Raw genomic sequence first — 24,628 nt, forward strand, 5'->3', positions numbered from 1 at the left:
CCTAAAGATTTTTTATGTATTTGAAAGTTACAGAGAGAGGAGGAGAGACACACACCAAGAGAGACAGATCTCCCATCCTCTGGTTCACTCCCAAATGGTCACAATGTGGGGGCTGAGCCTGGTGGAAGCTAGGAGCCCAAAGCTGGGATCCTGGAGCTTATTCTGTGTATCCCATGGGGGTGGCTGGGCCCAAGTGTTTGGGCCCACCTCCACTGCTTTCCTAAGTGCATTAATAGGGAGCTGGATTAGAAGTGGAGCAGCTGGGTTTCAAAGCTGCACCCATATGGAATGCCAGCACAGCAGGCACCAAACGCTGACTCCAAGTGATTATTAAGAATTAGTTACAGTGTGGAAGCTGAAACTCTGTCAAGGGACTTAGGTTAGTTTGTTATGTTAAAACCCATTGAGCTGGCGCTGTGGTAGTGGGCTAAGCCATCCTCCTGTGGCACATCCCATATGGATGCTGGTTTGTGTCTCAGCTGCTCCTTTTCTGATCCAGGCCTCTGCTATGGCCTGGAGAAGCAGTAGAAGATGACCCAAGTGCTTGGGACCTTGCACCTACATGGAAGACCTGAACAAAGCTCCAAGATCCTGGCTTCGGATTGACCCAGCTCCAGCCGTTGCGGCCATTTGGGGAATGAACCAGCAGATGGAAGACCTTTCTCTCTGTCTCTTCCTCTCTCTCTCTATGACTCTACCTCTCAAATAAATAAATAAAAATCTTAAAAAAATCATTAGGCCAGCGCTATGGCATAGTAGGCTAAGCCTCCATCTATGGCACTGGCATCCCATATGGGCACTGGTTCATGTCTTGGCTGCTCCTCTTCCAATCCAGCTCTCTGCTTATGGCCTGGGAAAGCAGTGAAAGATTGCCCAAGTGCTTGTACCCAAGTGGGAAGAAGCTCCTGCTTTGGATTGGCCCAGCTTCGGCCATTGGTGACCATTTAGGAAGTGAAGCAGCAGGTGGAAGACCTTTCTTTCTCTCCCTCTCTGTCTATAACTCTGCCTCTCAAATAAATAAAATATTTTTTAAAAAACCCATTGGTCTAGCTTGTACTTTGTATGTCTTTAACCTATGGATGGTTTTCTAACACCATGCTTTTGGTTATTTGGAAAATACAGGTTCATTAGGCTATGCAGATCTTTCAAATAAGAGTACAAGCATATTTCATTTTACAATGTCAATAAATACCAATTGTTGATTGTCTCACTGAATATCAGAAAAGTGGGTATTAGGAAGCTGTCAAGTTCATGGTGGTGGTTGTTTCCCAAAGTTCCAGTTTTCACTAGAATGGTCAGATTTTATCTTTTGGCAACAAACACTACTTATTTTCTTTGAACTGTTAGGCTTACTTTGTTCATTAAGTCAGAGTACCATAATTTGTCTATTATCTTTTCAGTGAAAATAGTGTTCTGAGAGACAAGCAGCTAGTTCATCTTACAGCTCAAAAAGATGCACAGTGCTTTCTCTTAGAAACAACCATTACACTTGGATATGCAACAGAAGTGCTTTATGTGTACTTGCTATTTGACCACATACAATATTAAGATTTATACCCAAGGATTGAGATTTAATAATTTTTATGGTTTCATCAAGGTCATTCTTAAGTGAAACTGACTTTTGAAAAGTAGTACCTTGAAAAATAAAGAAACTGTGGGGCTGGGGCTGTGGTGCAGCTGGCAAGGCCACTGCCTGCAGTGCCAGCATCCCATTTGGGTGCCCGTTGGAGTTCTGGCTGTTTCACTTCCAATCCAGCTCTCTGCTATGGCCTGAGAAAGCAGTGGAAGATGGCCCAAGTCCTTGGGCCCTTGTATCAGCATGGGAGACCTGGAAGAAGCTCCTGATTCCTGGCTCCGGCTGTTGGAGAGTGAACCAGCGGATGGAAAACCTCTTCCTCTCTCTGCCTCTCCTTCTCTCTCTGTGTAACTCTGACTTTCAAATAAATAAATAAATCTTTTTTTAAAAAAGGAACTGTTAGTATTTTTTAATAAAAGATTATTTATTTATTTATTTATTTGAAAGGCATAGCTATATATAAAGAAGAAGAGACAAAAAGAGACAGATCTACCGCTGATTGACTTTCCAAATGACTGCAGCAGCCAGGCCTGGACCAGGCCAAAGCCAAAAGCCCGAAACTCCACCCTGGTCTCCCACATAAGTGGTGAGAACCAGGTACTTGGGCCATCTTCTACTGCTGTCCCAGGCATGGTTAGCAGGAAGCTGGATCGGAAGTGGAACATATGGGGTTTGAACCAGAACTCTGATATGGGACACAAGGATCACAAGCAGTGGCTTATCACTCCCCCAGCACTGGCCCCTTAGCTAAAGTTTTATGTTTTCATTTTTAGTTTTTTGAAGGAAGGAAGTAACAGGCAAGTTTTTAAAAGGTTGGTCTTGGGGCCGGTGCTGTGGCATAGCAGGTTAAAGCCCTGGCCTGAAGTGCCGGCTTTCCATATGGGCGCCGGTTCAAGACCTGGCTGCTCCACTTCCAATCCAGCTCTCTGCTATGGCCTGAGAAAGCAGTAGAAAATGGCCCAAGTCCTTGGTCCCCTGCACCTGTGTGGGAGACCTGGAAGAAGCTCCTGGCTCCTGGTTCCTGGCTCCTGGCTTTGAATCGGCCATTGTGGCCATCTGGGGAGTGAACCAGCATATGGAAGACCTCTCTCTCTGTCTTTACCTCTCTCTATAACTCTGTTCTTCAAATAAATAAAATAAATCTTTAAAAAAAGAAAAAGGTTGATCTCAATGTTTATTGTTTTGGAACCATCTAAGCCTTAATAACAATTGATGTTGTCAACTTCAGCCCTCTGTATTCTTTTTTTTTTTTTTTTTTGGCAGGCAGAGTGGACAGTGAGAGAGAGAGATACAGAGAGAAAGGTCTTCCTTTTGCCGTTGGTTCACCCTCCAATGGCCGCCGCGGTAGCGCGCTGCGCTGATCCGATGGCAGGAGCCAGGTACTTCTCCTGGTCTCCCATGGGGTGCAGGGCCCAAGGACTTGGGCCATCCTCCACTGCACTCCCTGGCCACAGCAGAGAGCTGGCCTGGAAGAGGGGCAACCGGGACAGGATCGGTGCCCCGACCGGGACTAGAACCCGGTGTGCCGGCGCTGCAAGGCGGAGGATTAGCCTAGTGAGCCGCAGCGCCGGCCAGCCCTCTGTATTCTTTGTATTGGTTTTTGAAGATCTCTTTGCCATGAGTGACTGTTTCTTTTAGGCTAAGGTAGAACTAAGGCCCTTATTCAAAAAGCTTCTCTGCTTGCTTTCTGCTCCCTTAAGATGGGCAGCTAAGGATCCCTACCCATCCCTGACTACAAGTGCATTTTACCATATTATTTGAAACCATTCAGAAAGTACATTTCTTCCCTTTGAAATGTTTGCCCCACTCTTTCTCACCAAAGCAGGTGGGAAGATTGCATCTGAGCCTATGAGATTTTTTTCTTTGTTCCTTCATTCCTTTCTTACTTCTTTTCTTCTAAGGTGTATTTATTTATTAGAAAGGCAGAGTTACAGAGAGAGAGAGAGACAGTGGGGAGACAGAGACAGCAAGTGAGAAACAGAGAGATCTTCCATCCACTGGTTCATTCCCCAGATGGCTGCAGTGGCCAGGGCCGAGCCAGGCCGAAACCAGAAGCTTCTTCCAGGTCTCCCATGTGGGTGCTGGGGCCCAGGTCCTTAGGCCCTCTTCCACTGCTTTTCCAGGTGCATTAGGAGAGAGCTGGATCAGAAGTGGGGTAGCTATGACTCGAACTGGTACTCATATGGGATGCTGGCTCCATAGGCGGCGGTTCAACCCACTGTGCCACAATGCCAGCTCCAAGATTGCTATCTTTTAAAATTCATAAGCAGGGGCCGGTACTGTACTATACTGGGTAAGTGTGGCCTGTGGCCTGCAATGCTGGCATCCTTTATGGGTGCTGGTTCATGTCCCAGCTACTCCACTTCTGATCCAGTTCCCTGCTAATGGCCTGAGAAAACAGTGGAAGATTGGCTCTAGTGCTTGGGCACCTGCCGCCCACATGGGGGACCTGGATGAAGCTTCTCCTGGCCCAGCTCTGGCTATTGCAGCCATCTGGGAAGTGATCCAGCAGATAGAATATCCTCTCTGTCTCTGTCTCTGTCTCTGTCTCTGTCTCCCTCCCTCCCTCCCCCTCCCCTGTTCCTCTTTTTCTCCCTACCTCCTCCTTTCCTTCCTCCCTCCCTCTCTCCCCCCTCCCCCAACCCCTCCCTGTCCTCCTCTCCCTCCTCCTCCTTCTCTGTCTCTTTCTCTATCCCCCTGTAACTCTGACCTTCAAATAAATAAATAAATCTTCAAATAAAAATTTATAAGCATATCAGTGGTTTTTCATGTGCCCTGATTTTATCACATAGTTGCTGTAGCTCAGCCATTTATAGCACTTTAGAAATCACTTTCACAATCCTAACGGTCCTATTAGAACTATCAATAATAGTCCTCTTGTACTTCTAGGCTTAGAAGTCACGCTCTGGGCACTCAGTATGAAGGAAAGAAAAATTAATGTCTCATTAGAACTGCTAGGCGCTGTCAATGCCCGGGAGTGTCTGGCACACAGTAGAAATCAGTAAGTAGTTGTTGTGTGAATGAATGAACAGACCTCTCTTTTCAGGCCTGTATTGATGAGAATTTGGACATGGTGAAGTTTCTGGTGGAAAACAGAGCCAATGTAAACCAGCAGGACAACGAGGGCTGGACCCCACTCCATGCAGCAGCTTCCTGTGGCTATCTCAACATAGCAGAGTGAGTGAGTCTCCCGGGGCAGGGGTGGGGCGGGAGGAGAAGCCTTTTCTCTTCTGTTCTTGGGCATTTGAGTTTCAGAAATAGTAATCTCGTTTTGTTGCAAATTATCAAAGCATTTAAGAAATGGCTGACACCTGTGTTTAACATAGCTGCTAAGTCCAATTTTTCAGTTGAAAGTTTTTCTTTCCTTTGTTTTCAACTATTTTGTATTTTCTGGGATGTGCAAAGGTAGTTTCTGTCTGGTGCATTGGCTGGGTTTTCTTTCTGAGCAGCTGTAGGCAAGCCCAAAGATGTTTTTTCTGAACTTCTTTGTAAATCTGATTTTTTTAAATTTATTTTTTAAGATTTATTCATTTATTTAAAAGCCTGGCAGAGGGATACAGAGAGGGAGAAAGAGAGAGGAAGAACTTCCACCTGCTGGTTCTCTGCAAATGCCAATAAGTGCCAGGGCTGGGCTAGACCAAAGTCAGGAGCCTGGAACTCCATTCGGGTCTCCATTGGGTGGCAGGAACCCAAGCACTTGGGACATCTTTCATTGCTTTCCTAGGTGCAGAAGCACAGCTGCCAGGACTCAAACCAGTGCTGCAGTATGGGATGCTGGTGTTGCAAGTGGCAGCTTAACTGCTGTACCACAACACTGGCTTCTTCTTTGCAAATATGTGTTTTAAGAAGTCAGTGTTCAAGGCCGGCGCCGTGGCTTAACAGGCTAATCCTCCGCCTTGCGGCACTGGCATACTGGGTTCTAGTCCCGGTTGGGGCGCCGGATTCTATCCCGGTTGCCCCTCTTCCTGGCCAGCTCTCTGCTATGGCCCGGAGTGCAGTGGAGGATGGCCCAAGTGCTTGGGCCCTGCACCCCATGGGAGACCAGGAGAAGCACCTGGCTCCTGGCTTCGGATCAGTGAGATGCGCCGGCCACAGCGGCCATTGGAGGGTGAACCAACGGCAAAAAGGAAGACCTTTCTCTCTGTCTCTCTCTCTCTCTCTCTCTCTCTCTCTCTCTCTATCCACTCTGCCTGTAAAAAAAAAAAAAAAAAAAAAAAAAAAAGAAAGAAAGAAAGAAATACCAGTGACTGTGGCAAGTGCCTTGTATATTAATCATAGCACTCCTGCACTTAATAGGAGAAGAATGAACCTAAACATGTGGAAAAAAGGAAAGGTAGGGATTGGCATCTGTTTTCCAAGATATGTCAGTGAGCTGCTAACTTCCATGACAATTAGTGCCCCTCCTCTGGGCAGAAGAGTCCGACTACGTGGTGCCTGGGATGTAAGAGTCTCTAAAGAAGTGTGCTACATTCGACTGCGGAGCTTATTTTTAAATAGGACAGAGACTGTGGTGGTTGAAACAGGTTGAAATGAAGCTGTTGAGTGTATTCCTCATGAGGGTAAATTTAAATTGATGGATTCTGTAATAAAATCATGATGTCCTATGGCCCCTTGAAAACCAGATTGCTTATTTTAAGGCCGTTTTCAACATGATTGCAACTCCATTATCTTTGTCCTAATCCGTTGGCAGCCTTATGGGGGCCTAACAATGACTTTCCACAGAATCTGATTTACCCAGATTTCCTGGGGGAGCCTGAATCCCTGGGTTTGCTGCTGAGCCAGGGATCCTCAGTGGGAGAAGTTCAGCAAAGGGAAAGTCAGAGCCACAGGAACATTAGGGGGCGTTACTGGCAGGCTGCTCATTCAAAAATGTGGATGGCTGGGTTGGATTGACCCCAAAGCCAACAGAAATGGCCAGTGCCATTTTCTTCTTAAAGTTTTCACCCTGTTCTAATTTAGTAAAAGTCAGCCACCTTCTCGCACCCTAAGCTGCCTTCTTTTCTAAATGTTGGCCTTAATCACTGATGCCAACATTCTGATGTCTAAGAGTTTTGGTGACTTCCTTGAAGACTTAGATTTCCTTAACACATTTGTCTAAGAACCGTTTATAGAACATGTTGGCCCCTCACTATTGGTTATCTGTTCAGGTGGCATGTTTGTGATACTTGAGCTCTCCAATCTTATTGAATTCAAAGATTCACTTTTTTTTCCCCCAAGTTCTCCCCCTCCCCCCACTTCTCTAAGAAGAATGCATGCTTAGAATTTGGATCACTTGTTTGGCATTATCCTCCTTTTAAGAAGCTGAGTACAGAGAATGGTTGTTTTGCCTTTTTTTTTTTTTTTTCTTTTTAAAAAAAAAAAAAAAAGAGGGAAAGAGGGAGAGAGATCTAGATCGAGATCTCATCGGCTTACTCCCCGAATACCACAATGGCCGAGACTGGACCTGGCTAAAGCCAGAGCCGGGAACTCGGTCAAGTCGGACTTCTCTGTGGGTGGCAGGAACCCAGTCACTTGAGCCATCACTTGCAGCTTCCCAGGATCTGCTTTAGCAGGAAGCTGTAGTCAGAACCAGAGCTGGGTATTGGACCCAGGTACTCTGCTGTGGGACCCAGCCTCTTGATTGCTACGTTAAACACGTTTCCTGTAATGACTTTTTTTTTACAGTGGTTCCTTTAATTTATTTTTGTGGATGAACACAGTTCTTTCGGAAATAAGCTCAAAATTTAACAGTCTCTTGCTCAAACAAATATTACCTTGAATGAAATAAATCTGTGAGAGTAACTATTTCCTCATACAAATTAAACACATGAAACTCTCGGAGACATGATCTAGATCAGAATCCATTTGCAGAGGTGTGATGACCTTCTTTGGTTTATCTTTCATTGTGTATATTACTGGGCACATTTTTATTGTTATTATTTATTAGCAGCACTTAGGTTTATTTTGTATGCAGTGGGAAAGAACCTCATTGTTTATGTTATTTATGTTGTTTGTTTTATCTCAACACCAATGAATATAAGATCAACCTTTAGTTTTCTTACCAGTTTTCTTTTGCACCTTTTTTAAAAAAAGATTTATTTATTTATTTGAAAGGCAGAGCATCAGAGAAGAAAAAACAGAAAAAGAGAGAGAGAGAGAGAGAGAGATCTTCTATCAGCTAATTCACTCCACAAATGGCTACAACAACCATGTTTGGGCCAGGCCAAAGCCAGGAGCCAAGAACCCCATCCTGGTCTCCCATTTGGGTGGCAGGTTCAAGTACTTGGACCATCTTATTTTGTCTTCCCAGGCACATTAGCATGGATCTGGATTAGAAGTAGAGAAGCTGGGACTGGAACTGGCACTCTGATATGGGATGCTGGCATCAAAAGCTATGGCTTACTGCTGCCCCACAATGCCAGCCCCTTCTTTTGTATCTAAAGTTCTTATATTTTACATTCCTAATTCCCAGAATCATTGCGTGCCTTAACTTTCAATGGATTAGAAATTAATAAAAGACAAATTAGCTTTCTAGGAAGAACCCAAGTCCATTGTATTTTATGTTTCACGATAATCATTTTTGTCTCCTATTTGTACTCAGTATGATACATCAAAGAAAAGAGATTTAGAGGCTATTTTTCATTTTAATTTGCATTCAAGCTTAATGGTAGATATTAGATTGTTTTGTTTTCGATTATTTATTTACTTAAAAGGCAAAGTTAGAGATATCTTCCATCCATTGTTTCAGTCCCCAAATGACCATGATGGCTAGAAGTGGGCTGATCCAAAGCCAGGAGCCAGGAGCTTCCTCCTGCTCTCTCACATGGGTGCAGGGGCCCAATTACTTGGGCAATCTTACACTGCTTTCTCAGGCATATTAGTAGGGAGCTGGGTTGGAAGCAGAGCAGCTGAAACTCTTACTGGTGCCCATATGGGATGCGGGTACCACAGGCGGTAGCTTTATCTGCTATGCCATAGTGCCAGCCCCTAGGTGGGTATTTTACATTTTAATTATAAGTGTTTAATTTAGAAACAGCAGTCTGACCCAAGAGTATAGCTTTAATTTGGCTTTATAGCTTATTGAGATGCTAATGTATATCAGAATATATTAAGTTAATTTATTAAGTATATTATGTATTCTATATAGAATATATATTAACTACACTTCAGTTCTTTTTTTAAAAAAATATTTTTTGATTTATTTGAAAGTGAGAGTTACAGAGAGAGAGGGAGAAACAGAGAGAGATCTTCCATCTACTGCTTCACTTCCCAGACGGCCTCAACAGCCAGGACTGGACCAGGCCAAAGCCAAGAGCCAGGAACTTCTTCCGGTCTTCCATGTGGGTGGAAGGGGCCCAAGCACTTGGGCCATCTTCTGCTAGTTTTCTCAGGCTGTTAGCAGGGAAGTGGAGCAGCCAGGACACAAACCGGTGCCTGTATGGGATGCCAGCGTCACAGGTGGTGGCTTAACCCACTAAACCACAATGCTAGTCCTGGAAGACTTTAATTTTTAAGGGCATATATTGAATGAGTGGCTATTTCTGAACCCCTGGGCAGCCAGGATTCTCGTGAGTCAAGTAGATATTACTAAGTAGGTTGATATTTATTCTTCTTCAGGTGCAAGTATAAACCTATAGAGATTTTTACTGTTTTTCCCCTAAAACTGGAAAAAATGGAAAAATGGAGAACCAGATTCCTTTCAGGAAATGAGTGTTCTTTTTTTTTTTTTTTTTTGACAGGCAGAGTAGATAGTGAGAGAGAGAGACAGAGAGAAAGGTCTTCCTTTTTGCCGTTGGTTCACCCTCCAATGGCCGCTGCAGCCGGCGCATCTCGCTGATCCGAAGCCAGGAGCCAGGTGCTTCTCCTGGTCTCCCATGCGGGTGCAGGGCCCAAGCACTTGGGCCATCCTCCACTGCCTTCCAGGGCCATAGCAGAGAGCTGGCCTGCAAGAGGGGCAACTGGGATAGAATCTGGTGCCCCGACCAGGACTAGAACCCGGTGTGCCGGCGCCGCAAGGCGGAGGATTAGCCTGTTAAGCCACGGCGCCGGCCGAAATGAGTGTTCTTAAACATGAGCTCAAACACATGTCAGAAAAGGGAAAAGCAAAAAGCAGGGCCCTGTGTACCCAAGTGACATTGTGCCTTATCCAGTGTAGGATCCAATAGTTGTTAGAGCAGAGTGGTTAAAATGTATCACTTAATTCAAGCAATATTACAGGGTGCCAAGAGAAAGTGTCAGAAGCCCTAGAGGTGATTGGGAGCAAGACACGATTGTTGCCCTCACGTGGCTTTCAGTGTTAGAGTGGTTGTAGCAAGATGTGATGCAGGCCATGATAGAAGTCCAGAGCTGGTGCTGGGGGGAGGAGAAGATGGGCAGGGTTAAAGAGCAGGAGAATTCAGTTAGAGAAAGCAAAGGCTTCTGGAAAGACAGAGCATTTTATTTTGTTTTTATATTTTTTAAATTAATTTTTAAGGAATACAAATTTCATAAGTACAACTTTAGGAATATAGTTATTCTTCCCACCATACTGGTCCTCCCACCCACACTCCCACCCCTCATACTCCTCCCTCTTCCCTTTCCAGTACTGTTCTCCATTAAGATTCATTTTCAGTTAACTTTGTACACAGAAGACCTACTCTATACTAAGTAAAGATTTCAACAATTTGCACACACACACACATGCATGCACACAAACTGAGAACTAGTTTTACAATTAACTCTCATAGTACAACTCATTGAGGACAGAGGTCCTGCATGGGGAGTTAGTACAGTGATTCCTGTTGTTAATTTAACAATTCATACTCTTATGTTGAAGTCAGTGACCGCCAGAGGCTCTTGACATGAGCTGCTTAGGCTATGGAAGCCTTTTGAGTCCACAAACTCCATCACTATTTAGACAAGGCCCTAACAAAGTGGAAGTTCTCTCCTCCCTTTAGAGAAAAGCACATCCTTCTTTGATGGCCATTTCTTTCCACTCAGGTCTCACTCACAGAGATCCTTCATGTAGAACATTTTTGCTACCGTGTCTTGGCTTTCCATGCCTGAAATGCTCTCATGGGCTTTTCAGCCAGACAAGGAAGCCTTAATAGCTGATTCTGAGGTCAGAGTGTTATTTAAAGCGTTTGTTATTGTATGAGTCTGCTGTGTGGACTGCTTCCCATCTATTGTTATTAGCAGACTGGATCCTATTTATATGATCACTTTAACACTTAATCCTATCTATATGTTCACTTTAACACTTAATATAATCACTTCAAAAATTAAGATGGCATTTTTACCACCAAGCTTAATGGGATTTGGAGTCCCATGACAAGTTTTTAAGCTGTACCCTTAGAAGTAAATCCATAGGACAGAGCATTTCAAATGGACCATGAGTGATGTGAAAGGTTTCCACAAGTGAAAAGAGAAGAGGAACTGTTGTGTCCTGTAGAGGAAAATAGCTTGTGCTAAGCGAGAAGGCTGTGTTTGGGAACATGAAGTGGTTCCGTTTGATTAGAATATAGGGTACAATTCAATTCAATGACATTTATTGAGTTCTTATTATGTATTATTTGCTTTTTGACTTTCCAAGGTGGAGGAGGTGTAGTTCAGGTTTCTTTGGCTGAGGGAGAGAAATGAGAAGAGAGGAGGTACTAAATATGTAGAAATTAAGGAGTATTTGGTGGTCAAAGTCTGAGAGGTTCATAGAAAATGCATATTATCCAAAAAAAAAAAATTCTTGGCTTTCAAAAATAACTTTATCTTTCAACTCCATTTTTCTACAAAGTTTTGTAAGTACCTACACATTGATATTTCGTAAAATTAAAACTACATACAGATATAGAGTTAATCTTGGAATTGAATAAGGTCTGTCATTTTCTGAGACTGTGAGAGAAGAAAGGAAATAGTTGAAAATTAGATGAATTGTGAATGCCTTTGAGTTTTATATGTGTGGAATTGACCTGTAAATTAATAAACATTTGGGACCAGCACTGTGGTGTAGTGGGTTAAGCTGCCATGTGCAGCACCAGCATCCCAAGTGGGCACAGGTTCTAGTCCTGGCTGCACCACTTCTTATCTAGCTTCCTGCTAATGTGAGAGCAGCAGAAGGTGGCCACGGACTTGGGCCCCTGCTCCCACATGGGAGACATGGAAGAAACTCTTGGATCCTGGCTTTGGACCAGCCCAGCTCCAGCCGTTGCAGACATTTGGGGAGTGAACTAGCAGATGGAAGCTCTCCCCCGCCCCCCTTCTTCTGTAACTCTGCCTTTCAAATAAATAAATCTTTTAAAAGTTAACGAACATTTATTGAGGGCCTACTATACCAGTTGCTGGGCACTGAGAAAACAAAAACAGTCTTTTTTTTTTTTTTTTTTTTGACAGGCAGAGTTAGACAGTGAGAGAGAGAGAGAGAGAGAAAGGTCTTCCTTCCATTGGTTCACCCCCCAAATGGCTGCTACAGCTGGTGCGCTGCAGCCAGCGATCTGAAGTCAGGAGCCAGGTGCTTCCTCCTGGTCTCCCATGCGGGTGCAGGGCCCAAGCATTTAGGCCATCCTCCACTGCCTTCCTGGGCCACAGCAGAGAGCTGGACTAGAAGAGGGGCAACCGGGACAGAATCCGGCATCCCAAGCGGGACTAGAACCCGGGGTGCTGGCACCGCAGGCGGAGGATTAGCCAAGTGAGCCACAGCGCCAGCCAAAAACATAGTCTTAATCTAATCTTTGTTGATTTCTTTCTCCTCTGCCAGCTCTTTGAATGCAGTGGCCATGTATTGATTATTTTTCTCTTTTTAAAAATCTCCTGCAGTGTCTAAAAAGTGGGTCCTTGAGCCTAACAGGAACAAATAAGGATTTATTGAGTTGATGAATGGATGGAAACCTAATTTGCATAGTTTTCCTTTCCTCTTTAAATACTTGTGATTGTTTAATAGAGTCCCCAGCATTGTTAGGTTCTCATTGGCCCCAAAGTAGCTTATTTTGGAGAAAAGATGAGCTATACTTTAACTCAGAAGACTGGGTCATGGACCCACATGTGTTGTAGTGTAACAGGTAAAGCTGCTGCCTGCAATGCTGGCATCGCAAGTGGGCACCTTCGCTTGTGCTCCAGCTCCCTGCTAATGGCCTGGGAAAGCAGAGGAAGACGGCCCAAGTGTTTGGGCCCCTCCCCCCACGTGGCAGACCTGGTAGAAGCTCCAAGCTCCTGGCTTCAGTCCTAGCCCTGGTGACTGTATCCATCTGGGGAGTGAACCAGTGGATGCAAGATCTCTCTGAATTTCAAATAAATAAATAAATCTTTAAAAATAACAAAAAAAGACTGGGTCCATTGTCTCTCCCATTTTTCAGTGCCTTGATTTTGAGAAAAATATTTAATATATGAACTTCAATTTCTAATAGTAGAGATAATAGTACCCATATTGCCTACTTAATAATGTTGCCCAAGACTCTTGATATAATTTTTGTGAAAGCACTTTGAAAACAAAAAAGCATCCATGGCAAGTATTAAAATAATCAATCCTTTTTAAAAAAAATTTTTGAGAGACTTTCTTGTTTAGGTTCAAGTAGTCTTTTTGGGTTTGGAATCTATTTGGGGGTGAGTGACCCACATCCTGAATAGGAGTGCCCAAGCTTGATTCCAGCTTCTGCCCATGTGCAGCATGGGAGGCAGTGGGTTTCTGTCACCCACATGGGAGATCTGGATTGAGATCCTAGCTCCCAGCTTCAGCCTGGCCCACAGCCATTCTGGGCACTTGGAGAATGATCCAATGGATGAAAATTCTCTGTTGATCCTCTGCTTCAAAATAAATAGAATCTAATTATTTAGTATTTTGATGTTTCTTCTTTAGTAATTTAGTTTCCTTTTAGAGTGCAAGAGATTTCATGTAGATGGCTGGTTGAAGGGAGAGTTTTGTGGAGGCAGAATTTAGATGTATTCATACAAATTTTAATGCATGCTTTATCCTTCTTTTTTCATGCCCACAACACTACTTAGTAAATTCTGATGTGGCACTGGGAAACTTTTAATAAGAATTGCTTCTTTAAATAATTTCTGGGGGCTCTTTCATTCCTATCATTATAAGTGCAATAAGGCCTCTTGGAAAGGAAGGCTACCTGCCTTCCTTATAGTATTTAGAAAATTTCACACAATCTTCTGAAGTGAGAAAGCAGGGATTATGATCATGAGTGTGAAAGAAATACTGTTTGGTGGTATTGCTCTTGTCAGGAAGTAGAGAAGTCTCCAGTCCTAATTCTTGAAGGCTAATGGAATTAGAAATTAACAATGAAATATAATATCTGGGACCATATTTTAAAACCCCATATTAGAGAGCTTGTAATGTCCTGAACCCTAGATGCATGAATATAAATTGATGTTAGATTGACAGAGATGATATTGACCCTGGGTCTTGTCTGCACAGGTATTTCATTAACCATGGAGCCAGTGTGGGCATTGTGAACAGTGAAGGTGAAGTCCCCTCTGACCTTGCAGAAGAGCCAGCAATGAAGGATCTTCTCCTGGAGCAAGTAAAGAAGCAAGGTAACCTAGTGACTGACGGACTGCGAGAGACCCTCAGACACCACCACTTGGAAAATAATGCATTTGCTGTGTAGAGCTTGTGATTATCAAATGACGGAAGGTTAGATCTGTCCACACAGTATTATCACCAATTACCAACATCATGCATACTCGTAGCTCACTCAAGACAGGTCAGATGCCAAAAGGATGATCAACCCTTCCTTATTTTTGGCATTCTGAGATTGTATGCCTGTCTATAGTTAGGAACATTTCTTAGTGTATTTGTACATGGTATTGCATTTTGCTACACCCTGCAGAGTAACTTTGCATCTTGATGGAGTTAAAAGTCATGTTGCTGAAGATATTTAATATAACCTCTGAAATAATCTTTAAACATACTAACCATGAGAATTATTCTGGTCGCTTGTTAAGGAGAGGAAGCTAACTTAGACAACTACAGCAGCTGACATGGTGGTGTCAGCCACCACCTGCAATGCTGGCATCCCATACAGGTACCCAGTCAAGTCCTGGATGCTCCACTTCTGATCCAGCTACTGCTAATGTTCCTGGGAAAGCAGCATAAGATGGCCCAAGTACTTGGGCCCCTGCCACCTATGTGGGAGACCCAGATGAAGTTCCTGGATCCTGGTTTCTACTTGGCCTAGCCTTGGCCATTGCAGCCATTTGGAGAGTGAACCAGTGAATGGAAGAGCTCTCTGTCTCCTTGTCTCTCTGTAACTCCACCTTTCAAATAAGCAAATAAGTCTTAAAAAAAAAAAAAAAAAGACTACAAAGTAATTTTAAAAGTTCATGGAAAAATAGAATGAAAAGGTAAGTTTATTTGTTGCAAAAATTTTGAAATCCATGCATAGTTCTTTCATAATTCATATTTTTCATGAGCTTTTTAAAGACTTTTTGTTCTCATATGCATAGATTTCAGAATCTTTTTATACCAAAATAAAATTATCTTTTAATTTCATTTTATTTCTTTTTTTTTTTTTTTAATTTATTTGACAGGTAGAGTTATAGACAGTGAGAGAGAGAGAGAGAGAGAGAAAGGTCTTCCTTCCATTGATTGACTCCCCAAATGGCCGCTGTGGCCGGCGCTGTGCCGATCCAAAGCCAGGAACCAGGTGCTTCCTCCTGGTCTCCCATGTGGGTACAGGGGCTCAAACATTTGGGCCATGCTCCACTGCCTTCCCAGGCCACAGCAGAGAACTGGACTAGAAGAGGAGCAACCAGGACTAGAACCTGGTGTCCATATGGGATGCTGGCGCGGCAGGCGGAGGTTTAACCAAGTGAGCCTTAGCACTAGCCCCTAATTTCATTTTCAATAAACTTTTTGAAGTACCTATTTATACTCTAAAAATTGTTTATTTTTATTTTATAATTTTATAAGAATTCATTTCTAAGAATAGGATGATATTCTCCTGGAGATCTGTGGGTTCTTTTAATTTAAAAATTTTGTGACTAACACTAGGCAGAGAGCAGGGGGGATAGGCCTTAGGAAGTCCTTTAGTACCATCACAGAACTCTGTGGACATTATTTGTGATTTTTTTTTTTTTTTTTAATTTTACAGGTAGAGTTTTTAGGCAGTGAGAGAGAGAGACAGAGAGAAAGGTCCCCCCTCTGTTGGTTCACTCCCCAAATGGCCGCCACGGCTGGCGCTGCGCCTATCTGAAGCCAGAAACCAGGTGCTCCCTCCTGGTCTCCCATGAGGGTGCAGGGCCCAAGCATTTGGGCCATCCTCCACTGCCTTCCTGGGCCACAGCAGAGAGCTGGATTAGAAGAGGAGCAACCGGGACTAGAACCTGGTGCCTGTATGGGATGCAAGTGCCACAGGCAGAGGATTAACCAAGTGAGCCACGCACTGGTCCCCTATTTGTGATTTTTTTAGTCTTTCTGCTAAGTTACCTTGCCTGCAATCTGCAGTTCATCCAAAAGGATTTAGCTCCAATGACCCTTCTAATATCTTTATCTAATATCTTTAGATAATCAGAGCCAAAACCATGCTCAGTTGTTTGCGTGCCATTCAGGGCTGCTTCTGTTTGAGAGCAGCGGAACTGAGTGGTTGTAATCAACTATGACCTGTAAACTGGAAATATTTAATTTCTGGCCCTTTATAAAAAGTGTGTCAACCCTCCGTTAAAATAATAGTGTTCTAGGTCAGTAACTGCTCAGTTTTACTGTCTTCTGTGTATATTTTTTATACCCTATTGAATTGAAGAATGTTATGCTTAATCTATTTTCCAATACCACTCAATTTTGTCCCCTAAGATTTACTTTACAATATACAAATAATTGCAGTTTTTTAACAAATAGGAATTCAAAAAAAGTTTTAAAAAACCACTTTTCTATCTCCAGTTAGGGAACATCCTATATTAAAAGAAGTGTTCATGTGTGTGCTGAATTTTCAGTGTAGTTAACTCTTCTTTTTGTGTGGAGTTCTGTTCTTTGCTAAAGAAAGCCACATTGGTTTCCCCACATCAGACTTAGGTAGTTAATAGGTTCAAATTTAGGAGCTGAAGTAGAGCACACCAAGTACAGATAAAGACCACTAGTGAGTGTAAAACTCTTGGAACAGATATGTTTGTATTTTAGACAATTATTTTTGATAATGAAAAATGCTGTACTTTATTCCCTCTGTACTGGCCAGACTTTGGAGAATAGTTGGCTAGAGAGAGGAATTCTTGGAGCTCCTCCTTAATGTTTACTTATTTATTTGTTTGTTTGTTTAAAAGGCAGAGTGGCAGAGAGAGAGATAATTTTTTATCTGCGGGTTCACGCCCCAAATGTCCAACATTCAGGGCTGGGCCAGGTGGAAATCAGGAGCCCAGAACTCCATCCAAGTCTCCTATGTAGATGACAGGAACCCAACTACGTGGGCCATCGCATGCTGCCTCCCAGGTGCATTAGCAAGAAATTGGATGGGAAGCAGAGGTTCTGGGAGTAACCAGCATGCTGATGTGAGTGTGGGCATCCCAAGCAATGACTTAGTCTGCTGTACCACAATGCCCACACCCATCATGTTTTTAAGGGCAGCAACATCTACATTCCCCTGAAAGCAGACCGGTTTTTTAACTGTAGATTATATAACTTCATATCAGCATGTTTACCTGCATGTGCAAATGAACTTTAGAGACAGTTCACAAAATTTTTAATACCAATCATATGGTATGGTGAGTAGACAAGAACAGCACAGAGGGACCCAGGATGTCAGAGTTCTAGTGGCAGCACTGTGAGTAATATGCTTTGTGGCCAAGGTACCTAATCTTTCTATGTTTATTCCTCATCTATTAAATGGGCATAGTAATATCTATCACATTTACTACAGAGGATTACTGGGAAATTAAAATCACATAGCATGTGAAAAAACTTGGAAGTCTATAACTTTGCACAAATATTATAATATAAAATTAATGTGCCCTGGTCCTTACGTTCTGTTGAAAACAATTTTAGATGTGTTCTCTTAATGGATCCACATCACATAATATTTAGCCTGATGAATTAACCCTGGCAAGACCACTAATGTGTTTACAAATGCCATTGGTCTTCTAAATTTGGTGAATACCCAACTTAATGACTGAATTATTATTTGTGATTGTGTTTCTGATATGTTTTGAATATAAGGGAAATGTCCTGTCACACTTGTGTGGAGCTTCAGTAACGCTGTCTTGTGTCTGCCTCCTGTAGGAGTTGATCTCGAGCAGTCAAGGAAGGAGGAAGAGCAGCAGATGCTGCAGGATGCCCGCCAGTGGCTCAATAGCGGGAAGATAGAAGACGTGAGGCAGGCTCGCTCAGGGGCCACCGCCCTGCATGTGGCCGCTGCCAAGGGCTACGCAGAAGTCCTCAGGTATCCTTGTCCATCAGTCAGGGGTTTGGTTGACTGCAAGTTGAGATAGGTTTTGGGAGCACAGGGTGAAGCAGATTTTCAAAAATGGTGTGCTTCCTTTGTTGTTGGTTTCCTCTCTGATCATGCAGTCTTTTCTCATGTTTTGCTGGCATTCTTGCACGGTGGTCTCCGACCCTCCTACCATACCTTTGGTTTGTATGATGAGAATCAGAGTTGAGGTACCCAGGCCTAGGATGTGACTTCACAACACTTCTTCCAGCACTTCGAATTTATCCTTTGTATCCCTGCAACCTCCTCCACTTACGGTCTGTAATACAGGACAAACTTGACATCATCTTGTTTCTTTTTGACTTGAGTGATTTCTTGGGCTCATTAGATTAATTATACAGATCTTGGTTGTCCAGCTGCAGTTGGTTAGTCAACTTAGATGAGGAGTTTGGACTCTACTACCCAACCTCTTCATTTCTCCTTACATCCATACATGCTTGTGTAACTCTTGGTGCCTAATGTTGACAGGCTTTCCCAAATTTATGGATTGCTAAAGGCACTGGACCCTTCCAGCACTTCATCATCCACCCACCCTGGGGTTCCTAGTAGGTATAGCAGAGAGTGGCATCCATGCTCTGTTCAATTCTCGGAAACTAGAGGCCCTTAATGTAGCTACCATCAACCTGCTGAGTGCACTTGGGGGCTTCGGGAGTCATATCTTTCCTCTTCCAGACCTACATGTTAGACTATAGTTTTATAGTTAGCAAGACCCCTCTGCAGAACTTTTGCAGAGTTGGAAGTTTGAAAGTCCACAAAAAATATGTCCTGGAAAGCCCAGCCCAGCCAGAAGGTTAGTTGATGAAGTGCTCTGAAGAGAATCGAGTCTTCATTTAGTTAATTCCTCGCTGCACTGGAAATTGGAAAACACACCTTGTAATAGAGTTGTTATTTGGCTAATTGAATTTGACTTTGGTTGATTTTTGCACACAGTTTTCCAAACACTCCTGCATAGGAACTACCATATAACTTTTATAACCTTATAACCATATAACCTTTGGGACACAGCTGGTAAAAATCATCTATGACTGGTGCTCAAAGTAGTGACTATGAAACCTGAACTGTGCCTTAGGAGTGGAAATAATCATAGAACCCCTGTGGTGCAAGGCCAAAATCTGGAATATAAATTAGTGATAATTTATTTGGCAGAAAACTATGATACAAAGGAAATAAATGTCTTGTTTGGGGTTTTCTTCCTAGACTTTTAATTCAGGCTGGCTGTGAACTCAATGTTCAGGATTATGATGGCTGGACTCCCCTCCATGCTGCTGCACACTGGGGAGTGAAGGAGGCCTGCTCCATCCTGGCAGAGGCACTCTGTGACATGGATATCCGGAACAAACTGGTTAGTGAGTCTGAGCCTCTGAAATGGCAATGAGGTTGGTGGGTCTCTAGAACAACAGGCTCAAATCTGTGTTCAGTAGCCAGGCCGACTGCTCTGAGGACATACAGTCACTGGGAGCTGGGGTGCTGCCCTCCACAGCCCCAGCCCTGTCTGCAGTATCAGCCCAGATTTGCATATAAAGGAAAACTCCTGCTGGCCCAGGCTTCTGATCCTGTTTATCTTGAAGCCTCCAAAATAAACAGGAAAAAAGGTGTTTGCCCCTTGGCAAAAAATGAGTTTTGCAAGGGCCCAAAGTCACTGTCTTGCTTGCAAGGTTGGGAAATGTCTGGCCCGTAGACCGTATAAGGGCCAGGAAATCATTTGGTCTGGCTCTGCCAAGGCAACTGCGGGTGGAACTCAAAATTCACTAAATCGATTTAAAATTTTTTTTAAGTTGATAATTTTTAAGTTGGTAATTTTGTGTGGCCTGCAAATAATGTTATAAATATCCACATGCCCATTGGCAGAACACAGGTTTCCCACCTCTGGGTAAGGTGTGGAAGATTTTATTATTTTTTAATTCAAAGTCTTTTTAAAAATTTTTTTTAAAAAAACTTTATTCATTTATTTGAAAGACAGAGTAACCTAGCAAGAGGGAGAGACAGAGAGATCTGTCTGCTGATTGACTCCCTAAATGACTGCAACAGCCAAATGTTGACTAGGCCAAAGCCAGGAGCCTGGTTTCCCACATGGGTGACAGGGATCAAGTACTTGGCCATCTTCCAATGCTTTTCCAGGTGTGTTAGTGGAAAGCAGCAGTTTAAACCACTACACCACAGCACTAGCCCCTGAAACACCTTTTGATTAGTAGATAAATGTTCTTATTTGCCTCATGTCTCTCCTGAACCTAGGTTTCATTCTTAGACTGCGTGTCAAGTTCCTTAATTATGCCGATGTTTCCTAAAAGAGGAGCTCTTTTTTTTTTTTTTTTTTTTTAAGATTTGTTTATTTATTTGAAAGGCAGAGTTACAGAGAGGCAGAGGCAGAGGCAGGCAGAGAGAGAGAGAGAGAAGGGTTCTCCATCCGATGGTTCACTCCCCAGGTGGCCACAATGGCTAGAGCTATGCTGGTCTGAAGCCAGGAGCCAGGAGCTTCTTCCAGGTCTCCCATGCAGGTGCAAGGACCCAAGGACCTGGGCCATCTTCTACTGCTTTCTCAGGCCATAGCAGAGAGCTGGGTCGGGAGAGAAGCAACTGGGTCTTGAACTGGTGCCCACATGGGATGCCAGCACTGCAGACTGCAGCGCCACCCAGTACACTGCAGTGCTGGCCCCAGAGGTGGACTTCTAATCTGCCTTCCTATCACCTGGAGGGAGATGATTCCTGTGACTTAATACTTAGTGCTCAAGGGTCCTGAAACTCCCTCTGGGATTTCTTAAGGGCCCCTTATGGAATTTATCATAGAAATTAAGACCATTTTAGAACAGATACAAGTACTTGATTATCTGCCAAGAATCAATAAGCATTCGAAATGAGTGTTGACTTCCTCAATATTATTTTGCAAACTATTAAACTCTGTATTCAAAGGATTTGCTGTTTCTTGTGTTTCCTGTGTGATAATTGAAGGTGTCATACTGGAGGATAGATCAGTTAGGGAAGTGGTGATCATTTAAGACAAAGGCAGAAAGTGAATATTGAGTAATTCTCTGACGGCTGCTGTTTTTCTTGGTGCCCTTTTCTCTTGCCAGGGCCAGACACCGTTTGACGTGGCTGATGAGGGTCTTGTGGAGCACCTGGAGATGCTCCAGAAGAAGCAGAACGTGGTGAGTCCCTGGTGATGCTTTGACAGCTCTTCCAACAACTTGCAGTCTGTACCAGGTGTCTCAAGAACTTGCTTTGGCTGTGTCTGCAGAGAGCAAGAGTGAACACATCTGCATTCCAGAGATGTTGGTTGTTCCCTGAAGGACCCATCAACAGTCTGGTAGAAGAAGTATCCCCGAAGCCACTGTTGCTCAGCTCTGCTCATTGTGAGATAGCCTTCTAGCAGCTCAAAGTGAAAAACAACAACAAAAACCTGATAGTTAACCTTGAATTATTTTTTTTTAAATTCTAGCTCTTTTTTTTTTTTTAAGGTTTATTTACTTGAAAGTCAGAGTTACACAGATAGAGAAGGAGAGGCAGAGAGAGAGAGAGAGAGAGAGAGAGAGAGAGAGAGAGAGAGGGGTGTCTTTCGGGCTGGTGCCGTGGCTCACTTGGTTAATCCTCTGCTTGAGGTGCCGGCATCCCATAAGGGCACCGGGTTCTAGTCTCAGTTGCTCCTCTTCCAATCCAGCTCTCTACTGTGGCCTGGGAAGGCCATGGAGGATGGCCCAAATGCTTGGGCACCTGCACCTGCGTGGAGACCAGGAAAAAGTACCTGGCTCCTGGCTTCAGATCAGCGTAGCTCCAGCCGTGGCAGCCATTTGGGGGGGTGAACCAATGGAAGGAAGACCTTTCTCTCTCCCTCTCCCTCTCTCTCTCTCTCTATCTCTCTCTCTCTCACTGTGTCACTGTCTCACTCTATCTGTCAAAAAAAAAAAAAAATAGAGGTCTTCCATCCTCTGGTTCACTCCCCAGTTGGCCAATTGGCCGCAGTGTCTGGAGCTGCGCTGATTCGAAGTCAGGAGCTTCTTCCGGGCCTTCCACATGGGTGCAGGGGCCCAAGGACTTGAGCCATCTTCTATTGCTTTCCCAGGCCATAGCAGAGAGCTGGATCAGAAGTGGAGCCAGGACTCGAACCGGCGCCCATATGGGATGCTGTCACTGCAGGCGGCAGCTTACCTGCTTCGCCACAGCGCTGGCCCCACTCCTGAATTCTAGAAGATGAATGTGATGTGTTCAACTTGGAGGCTTTTCTTTTTTCCAAAGAGAGTACCGGAGTAGAGAATGCCTCATAGCTTTTTTTTTTTTTTTTCCTTTTTGACTAAAAGGATACCTTTATTTAAGGTATATTGATTACAGAGAGGAGTATATTTGTTTCTTAAAAAACAAACACACACAAGTAAAACTGGCATTTAGTGTTGGACAGTAATTTGTCAGTAACTCATACTTATTTCAGATTCATAAAACATCCAGAATTTAGTCTTCCTATCTCTCTCTTCTGTTTGTTTTATTTTTTTAAATATTTATTTATTTATTTGAAAGTCAGAGTTACACAGAGAGAGGAGAGGCAGAGAGAGAGAGAAGTCTTCCATCCGATGGTTCACTCCCCAGATGGCCGCAACAGCCAGAGCTGCGCCGATCCGAAAGCCCAGGAGCCTCTTTCGGGTCTCCCACATGGGTGCAGGAGCCCAAGGACTTGGGCCATCTTCTACTGCTTTCCCAGGCCATAGCAGAGAGCTGGATCGGAAGTGGAGCAGCCGGGTCTTGCACCGGTACCCATATGGGAATCTGGCGCTTCAGGCCAAGGTGTTAACCTGCTGCGCCACAGTGCCAGCCCCTTCTGTTTGTTTTAAATCTTTTTTTTTTTTTTTTTTTTTTTAAGATTTACTTACTTTACTTGAAAGTCAGAGTTATACAAAGAGAGGCGAGGCAGAGGGGGAGGAGGGTGTCTTCCATCCAATGGTTCGCTCCCCAATTGGCCGCAATGGCCAGAGCTGTGCCAATCCAAAACCAGGAGCCAGGAATTTCTTCCCACCCAGGTACAGGGGCCCAAGGGCTTGGGCCATCTTCTATTGCTTTCCCAGGCCATAGCAGAGAGCTGGATCGGAAGTGGAGCAGCTGGGACTTGAACCGATGCCCATATGGAGTGCCGGCACTGCAGGCGGCGGCTTTACCTGCTATGCTACAGCCCCAGCCCCAGTTTTAAATCTTGTATTGTTTTAATACATATGCCATTCTGCCTGGCGCCCTCCAGAGCCATGGAAGCACAGTTTCCATGTACAGCCTGTAGAGTGGGAAACTCACCCAGTGTGCAGATGAAGGGTGAATATGTTGCCTCTTTTTTTTTTTCTTTAAAGATATGTTTCTTTATTTGAAAGGCAGAGCAACAGAAAGAAAAGGAGAGACATAGAGCTGGAGATAGAGAGAGAGATCTTCCATCTGCTGATTCACTCCACACATGGCCTGGCCAAAGCCAGAAGCCTAGAACTTTATCTGGGTTCCCCTCATGGGAGGCAGGGGTACAGGTACTCTGGCCATCATCCTGTGCTTGCTTTCTTTTTTTTTTTTTTTCTTTTAAAGATTTTACTTATTTCTTTGAAAGAGTTACACAGAAAGAGGAGAGGCAGAGAGAAAGAGAGAGAGAGGTCTTCCTTCTGATGGTTCACTTCCCAGTTGGCCCCAGTGGCCGAGCTGGGCTGATTTGAAGCCAGGAGCCAGGAGCTTCTTCCAGGTCTCCCACGTGGGTACAGGGTCCCAAGGACTTGGGCCATCCTCTACTGCTTTCCCAGGTCATAGCAGAAAGCTGGATCGGAATTGGAGCAACTGGGTCTTGAACTGGCGCCCATATGGGATGCCAGCACTTCAGGCCAGGGTGTTAACCCACTGCGCCACAGCGCCAGCCCCGTCCTCTACTTTCATAGGTACATTAAAAGGAAACTGGATCAGAAGCCAAGACTTGAACTGGTACTCCAGTACGGGATGCCAGTGTAGCAAGCAGCCCCTTAACCTGCTGTGCCACAACACCAGCCCTAGTAAGTTGTTTTTGCTCCACTTGAAGGAGAGGAATAATTCAGGTGAGAATAAAGATCATCGACAGTAGAGTGGACAAGGAGAGTCACAGCTTTTCTTTGTTTTTTCCTTTATACGTGCTGTGACTCAGGGCATGTGCATCTGAATTTAGGACAAATATGGGAAATAGAACATCTCAGAGTCAAGAAAGTAAACAGCTTGGTAGTGGGGCATATCAACCATATGGACCTTCAGGTATGCTCAGCATGTCTGGGTTGGTAAAGCAAAGGTTTTCATTACTTCAAGGCTCAGTGAGAAAGTTACATGAAGCTCAGACAGGAGCAGCATTTAGCCTGGTAGTTCTGCCTGCAGAGTGCTTGGGTGCGGTTTCCAGCTTCGGCTCCATGCAGACCCTGAAAAAAACAAGTAATGCCTCCAGGAGCTGGGTTCCTGACTTCCGAGAGACCTGGAGTGAGTTCCCGGCTCCTTGCCTTGATCCCCACCATCACAGGCATTTGGGGCTGAATAAGCAGATGGGAGCTTCCTCTCTGCCTCTCTTTCTCTCCTTCAAAATATAAAGAAAGAAATAAGTAAGTAAGTAAATAAATCTCAGACAAATGCAACTTGTAGTTTGTTTTCTTTGTCGAGCAGTTTTTGTTTGTTTCTTTGTTTAGCAGTTGCTAAAAGCTGGGACTTTGAGATACAGTGTCAG

At 43.9% G+C, this 24,628-nt stretch overlaps 1 protein-coding gene across 8 annotated transcripts in view; it reads left to right on the forward strand.

Moving 5' to 3' along the window:
• Positions 1 to 24,628, forward strand: part of PPP1R12B (protein phosphatase 1 regulatory subunit 12B) — a 218,667-nt gene that overhangs the window by 44,474 nt on the left and 149,565 nt on the right. For all 8 annotated transcript variants that reach the window (XM_062211596.1, XM_062211597.1, XM_062211598.1 and 5 more), the window contains exons 2-6: positions 4,623 to 4,753; positions 13,947 to 14,065; positions 17,739 to 17,898; positions 19,144 to 19,288; positions 21,015 to 21,089. In XM_062211596.1, coding sequence (XP_062067580.1) covers positions 4,623 to 4,753; positions 13,947 to 14,065; positions 17,739 to 17,898; positions 19,144 to 19,288; positions 21,015 to 21,089 — 630 coding nt within the window. The remainder of the gene's footprint in view (positions 1 to 4,622; positions 4,754 to 13,946; positions 14,066 to 17,738; positions 17,899 to 19,143; positions 19,289 to 21,014; positions 21,090 to 24,628) is intronic.

The sequence above is a fragment of the Lepus europaeus genome, chromosome 14 (genome assembly GCF_033115175.1).
Source record: "Lepus europaeus isolate LE1 chromosome 14, mLepTim1.pri, whole genome shotgun sequence".
Lineage (NCBI taxonomy): Eukaryota > Metazoa > Chordata > Mammalia > Lagomorpha > Leporidae > Lepus > Lepus europaeus.